Source organism: Cervus elaphus, chromosome 12 (assembly GCF_910594005.1).
Source record: "Cervus elaphus chromosome 12, mCerEla1.1, whole genome shotgun sequence".
NCBI classification, from domain to species: domain Eukaryota; kingdom Metazoa; phylum Chordata; class Mammalia; order Artiodactyla; family Cervidae; genus Cervus; species Cervus elaphus.
Genome location: NC_057826.1, coordinates 77,208,509 through 77,215,690, shown reverse-complemented (window position 1 = coordinate 77,215,690; position 7,182 = coordinate 77,208,509). Strand labels below are relative to the sequence as shown.

The following is a 7,182-nucleotide window of genomic DNA, read 5'->3' as shown; positions in this document are numbered from 1 at the left end:
AGGGGAGGGAGGTGGGAGGGGGGTTCAGGATGGGGGTGGGGAAAGTACATTAAATAAAGTAAGATAAATACAATTACTATGCAAAAAAAAAAAGCCAAACAAAAGCAATAGTAGTTATAAAATTATTTTCATTTTATATGAATGTATTTATGCATACACTAACCATTTTTAACTTCCCTCTCCTGTTTGCCTGCCTGTCTAACATAAAATATGCCACTACAAATTAATCCTTATCTCATTGTATCTCAGTAGTTAAGATATAAGGTTCAATGGGAGAGTGTGTTTAGCTAGAAGAAGAAAGAACCTTAAACAGATAAATAAACTTGGTATTCTCTTTGAAGGAGACAGCTTGTTTTGGTTGAATGAAGAGTAATTGCATCATATTAACAGCAAACATAGTTTTCCTGTGTTCCTTATTAGAAAGCTGTGATGTTCAAAGAGGTACTGATGAATGCCTAGTTAACGAGGGAAGTTAACTAGTCAAGCTATTATGGTAGCTTATGTACAGTCTCAACTTAACAATATGAAAATCTATTTCCCAGGATTTGCTTCCCTGTATTGTTCTGGGTTAGGGTTGGCCCTGAAAGAGACTTGTGTAAGTTTTGGAAGGTACTTATGATGAAGTAGCATGTTTCTATGTTCCTCAGGTTGGTACAGGGCTCCAGGGACTATGGCAATACATACTGTTGCTGCTGCTCTGATACTTCAATTTATTATTGACTTAAAACCTCTTGACCTTCCACCAGATATCTTACTCATGTTCTCTTTGTATGAGACCAAGTATGCATGTAGCATGATGGCAAATGACATCCACTTCTCCTGAAGGTCACCCACTACTGTGAGCCCTAAGGAGGTTAGAGAAAGACAAGTTTTAGTGGGTTCCGTTGTCCTCATATATTTCCATACATGTCACAGTTTGTCCATGCTTTTGTCCACATCCAACTTTCCTTCACAAATGTTATTCTAGTTGACTTACAGTGAATTCAACTCAACACCAAATACAAATACAGCGGTTTTTATGGACTCTCCCACCAGCTCTCGCCATTGCCTGTGTTCTAATCCTTATTACTAATCTCTTACTCTACATCACTAGTGGTTCTCCTCTGATTGTGCTCCTACACAAACTCTGAGGGGAAAGCACTAAGGAGATGATTTTCATGACAATTTCAGCTTCTAGATCCAGATTTGTGATATGAGCCTTTTCCGGTGAAACTGCTATTCTATGTTCTTATGGGGCAAGTTTTCAAATTTAGACAACTTTACACATGTTCTGTGTGGCTGATTTAAAGTAAAAAACTCAGGAGGAGAATGTATCATTAGAAAGTTACTCTGGACACCTGCTTCCAAATGACATAGGAGGAGCTTTTATTTAGAATTAAATCTTCTGATCCAGACCACAGATGAAGCAACCGCAGGACTACCATTTCTTGTCTGGGGTCTGCAGGTGTGTATTTCAGCCTGGGTCCCGCAGCAGGGGGCTCTCTCTTATTAAGCTCTGGGGTTTTTGTTCAGCTTTTCCTATTACTTCAACCACTGTGAGTTCCCGGAGAGCACAGAAGTACTTTGCAGAGTCTTCTAGCTGTAAGTCTGAAATGGTGAGGCTGATGGATCTTTGTGATCTCTGAAAATTTATAGAGTAGCGGCCATCCCTTGCATTCTGGCTAGAAGAACCCTGACGAATAAGGTAAATCATCTCTCCACTGGGAAGTTGTTTATACCAAAAAATGGTGTAACTGCTCACTCTTGTCTCATATCGACAGCTCAGGGTGACTACCTCCCCAACTTGACTGGAAATGTCTGGCTGGTCTTGAGTAACTCTCTGGGCTACACTGGATCCTGTGGGGAAAATCAGAAAACAGAGATGGAGCAGTGAATAAAATAGTATAGGAATTAAACTAAAAAATCCCAAGCTGAAATCATAAGATGTTTGCTTCTCTTTTAGAATACCTACCAGAGAAGATGAAGGCCAGGAACACCCAGGGCAGACTGGAGGACAACATGAGGCATGGATTCCCCTGCACAAATGTGCTGAGTTCTCTGCCTCAAGCTGAGAGTTCAGTGTCTCTGTGTGCCTGGCAGCACATATACATAGTATCCGGTTCCTGTGTGACTCCTTCAGACAGGAAGTGGGGGTTGTCATGTTCATGGGTAACATGGTCTGTGCACAGACAGGGAAAAAAAGTCTAGCTCACCACAAACCTTTCTTTGTCTATTTTTCTTTCTTAAATTAGGCTGAGCCTGAAAGGGGGCTTTGCAAAAGCAATTATTTTAAAGGTTTGAACGGAGTGGAACTAAAGAACAAACAAGTTGATTTTCACTTATAATTATTCCACAGAATAATTTTGCCATCCCATTTAATACAGGATTTTTTTGTTTGTTTTTTTACATTTTTATTGGTGTTTGGTTGATTTACAGTTTGTGTCACAGCAAAATGAAATGTGCTTTGACAGAGAAATGAATAGAATGTGTTACTTATGTACAATGATATTGTTGTTGTTCTGTAGTCACTAAGTGGTGTCTGACTCTTTGGGATCCATGGACTGTAACCTGCTGGGCTCTTCTTTCCATGGGATTTCCCAGGCAAGATACTGGAGTGGGGTGTCATTTCCTTTTCCAGGGATCTTCCTGAGCCAGGAATCGAACCCATGTGTCCTGCTTGGCAGGTGGATTCTTTACTGCAGAGCCACCGGGGAAACCCCACAATAAAATTCCTCAGCCATGAAAAAGAACAAAATAATGCTGTTTGTAACAAAATGAGCAGACTAAAGTAAGATTTAATATAATCAATGAACCCTTCTTATAATCTACTTATTTACTAGTCATTCATTTAGCCTATACTTACATTTCTCCATCCAAAATTTAAATACTCTATTGAAAAAGTCACAGACTTTTGGTGAAAGGCAGTCTTTTCAAAATTTTTAACATATATTTTTTATAGGTTTTAGGGCTCTATTTGGTTTTTTCAATACATAAAATCATTTCGACATCAAATGATTAAACATCAGTCCTTCTAACTTTCAAAGTTTATTCTGTTTTTTATGAATTTATGAATGTATGAATTTATAACCAGAATAAAATAATTATTCTTTTGAAACTTGATATTGAATCTTATTTATCAGACTTTAAGGAGGATCAGGAAATCCAGTCCCATTCCTTCCACAAGTAGAATTGTACTTCCATGTGTCTTAGAATTTTCCTCATGTTATTTTTTTCTGTCCCACTGGCCCAAAGTGTTCAGTCTTACTAGCTAGTTGCTTGTTATTTTTTTCTTTTTGTTAAGTAAAGTTAAGATAAGCATGTCAGTTCTTTCTGTGCCATAATACTATAATGCGCTCCAACAAAACTTGGTATCTACAGACTGCAAGCACACAGTATATGTCTATAGCACAGAAGGTGATTACTGAAATTTTGTAAACTGTTACCTGTTCATTTGAATGTAGCTGTCTGTCAATTTTCCATTTGGTTTTACCATTTTAATGTATGTATTAATATAAAAGAACCAAAGGCAAACAAATAGTAGAAAGGAAGTACAGAAAAGGTCTCTAAAGCAGTGCCAACTCCTTGCTTTTAAGTTGCTTGAGCGGTGTTGTTAGTGACTGATGCATGAAGGAGAGTGCACGTTTAGTTGAGACATCTTCTCCTCTGTCCCATTTCACCTCTGAGTGCTGTCAGGCAGCTGATGCCCTGGTTTGCATGACCAAACCTACTTGTATTTAAGTAGAAGAGATCACGAATGTCCATGGCAACTGGGCAGCAGCATGGTATTTTATATGTAGCATATATAACTATCGATATTATATATATATCAGAAAATTGATATTGATAAAGTATTACTAAAATACAGATGGTAATCTGATATATCAGCTTTATATGCACTCTTTATTATGCATAGCTCTGAAATTTTATCACAGGTATACATTTTTGTACCATCACTAAAATCATGATGCAAAATTGTTCCATTTCTCTAGAGAAAATCACTTTCACACTGTCTCCACCCCTGCAACTCCTAGCAACTACTGATCTTTTCATCTCTATATTTTGTCCTTTTGAGAATGCTGTTTAAGTAAATTCATATATTATGCATGCAATTGTAATAATATGGTGTGTAAGCATGTATCATGTAGTCTTCTGAGATACTTTTTTTCACTCAGCATTGAGATCCATCTAGGCTGTTGCATGAATCAATAGTAAGTTTCTTTTAATCACTACAGACTGTCCCCAACTTGTGATGAATCAACTCGGGATTTTTCATGCTATGGTAGTGAAAAACATATATATGCACTCACTAGAAACCATGCTTTGTATTTTTAATTTTTATCTTTTCCCATGCTGGCAACATGCTGTATGACATTCTCTAGTGATGCTGGGCAGCAACGGCAAGCTGAGCTCTCAGTCAACCCTGGGATCATGAGGGTGAACAACTGATACACTCACAACCATTCTGTACCCATACGGTCGCACAGAGGCGGACACGACTGAAGTGACTCAGCAGCAGCAGCAGCAGCACCCATACAACCATTCTGTTTGTTGTTTTTTTTTTCTTTTTTTTTTTCATTTATTTTTATTAGTTGGAGGCTAATTACTTTACAATATTGTAGTGAGTTTTGTCATACATTGACATGAATCAGCCATGGAGTTACATGTATTCCCCATCCCGATCCCCCCTCCCACCTCCCTCTCTACCCAATCCATCTAGGTCTTCCCAGTGCACCAGGCCCGAGCACTTGTCTCATGCATCACTTTCAGTGCAACACCTTTAAGATTAGGCCAAGCAGAACTCTATGCACAGTAGGTTAAGTATATTATATGCATTTTCCACTTACAACATTTTCAACTTAAAATGGTTTATTTACACTTAACCTTATAGCAAGTTGAGATAGATCTATAAATAATATTGTACTGAATGGGTGTACCACAGCATATTTATCTATTCATACAATGAAGAACATTTGGCTGGGTTCCAGTTTTTGGCCATCGCATATATAGTTTACATGGATATTCAAGTACAAATTTTGTGTGAGCATAAGTTTGTCATTATTCCAGTATAAATGCCCATAAAGGAGTGTGACTGCTGAATTGTAGGGTGAGTGAATATTTAAGTTTATGTGGAACTGCTAAGCTGTCTTCCAGAATGATTGTTCCATTTACCCACCAGCAATGTATGAGTGATCCAATTTCTCTACATCATTGCCAGAACTTGGTATCATCATTATTTTTCATTTTAGCCATTAAGAAATATGTGGAATGGTATTTCATTGTGGTTTTAATTTGCATTTCCCTGATGGTTAATGATGTTGAAGATATGTTTACATGCTTATTTCCCTAACACATGGCTCTTCGATGAAATGTCTGGGTGAACCATTTTCCAATTGAACTACTTGTTTTCTTCCTGCTGAGTTTATACAGTCATTGTTTTCTGAACACCATCCTTTGATGAAAACACGTCATGAAAATATTTCCTGCCATTCTGTCGTTTGTCTTTTTCATTCTCTTAATAGTATCTTCCACAGAGCAAGCATTTTTACTTTTGATGAATATTTTATTTTTTATGGATTGTGCTTTGATGTCATGACAAAAACCATTTTGTCCAACACTTGGTACTGAAGATTGTTTTCAAAGTTTTATAGTTTTGGATTTTACACTTGGCTATGTTGTCCATTTTGTGACTTTCCTCAAATTTTTGTATAAGGTGTGAGATTTAGGCCAAGATTCAGTTATTTGCCTAGGAATATCCAATTGTCCCTAAATCATTTGCTCATAAGACTATCATTTCTCCATTGAATAGTCGTTGCACCTTTGCCAAAAAATTAGATTTGCCCACTTTCTCACATCCCCACTTGGGATGAGTCAGTAGCATTATCCTGTTAATGATTTTTTATTATCTCTTTTTATCCATTTTTGTTGAACTTTTTATCTTGTATTGGAGTATGGCCAATTAGCAATATTGTGATAGTTTCAGGTGGACAGCAGAGGTACTCTATCCTTTTAACACTGCAGCATCTATTGTTTACTTTTTCATTCTTTATATTTCTAATTTGTGTTTTCTCTTTTTTCACCATGATAATTCCATCTAGGAATATAATTTTTTAGGAATATAATCATTTTAGCAAAATTAACTTTGTATCTCATGTTTATTTCTATTATTCTATTCCTGTTTTACCAATCAGACAATTTTATTATTTTCTTATTTCAGTTTATATTAGTTGTAATTTGTTCTTCTTTTGCTATCTTTTTTGTTGAAAGCTTAGATAATTGTTTTGCAGCCTTTTTCTTTAGTAGTATAGGTATTTAAAAGAGAAATTCCTCCTATATTAGCTGCATCTCATAACATTTATATGTATATGTTCTCACTATGTTTTCTTTCACAATATTTTCTAATAGCCAAGTATTATTTCTTTAACCTATGGGTTAAATTAAAACCTAAATTTTAATGCCTCAATTTGAAATATTGGGCATTTCTCAAGATGTCATTTTGCTATTGATTTTCTAAGTCAATTCCACTTTTGATCAAAGAATAAATTCTATATAATTTCAATTTGCTTAAATATATTAAAACTTTTATGCACAAACTGATATATGTGTGTGTGTCTGTGAGTATATTTCATCTACACGTCAGGGTGTGTCTGGAACCTCAGCTGCATGTTTGGGTACAGGCTGCAGGTGCCTGGGGAGCACCATGCACTTTCTGTTCAGAAGTGTGCGGCTGAGTCCCCAGGCTGGGAAGTTGTGATGTGCAGTGAAAGCTGTTTGACACTCTTATTGAGGGGAACTGTGAGTCTTCCTTTATATTCACAACCAAACATATGGTTATCAAGATTGCAGGGCCTTTACCAGAGTGTTGCTGATACCATTTCTTTAATATTCCTCATGTGCTCAGTCATATCCGACTCTTTGTGACCCCATGGAATATAGCCCACCAGGCTCCTCTGTCCATGGGATTCTCCAGGCAAGAATATTGGAGTGGGTTGCCATTTCCTTCTCCAGGGGAATCTTCCCTACCCAGGGATCGAACCCGGGTCTCCCACATTGTAGGCAGACGCTTTACTGTTTGAGCCACCAGGGAAGCCCGTGGGAAGTTGTCAAATGCACTCTTCTCATAAGTACAGTTCAGAATGGAGATCTCTCTTTCCTGGACTGTCAATGATTGAGGGCTCTGTTTGAGATTGAGAGCAAAGACAAGAG

At 37.2% G+C, this 7,182-nt stretch overlaps 1 gene segment (V, D, J or C); it reads right to left on the bottom strand.

Annotated features, from left to right (window-relative positions):
- Window positions 1-1,453: 1,453 nt before the first annotated feature.
- LOC122705818 lies at window positions 1,454-2,063 on the bottom strand. The segment is given in 2 exon segments: window positions 1,454-1,836; window positions 1,952-2,063. Coding segments are annotated over 2 exon segments (432 nt in total).
- Window positions 2,064-7,182: the final 5,119 nt, after the last annotated feature.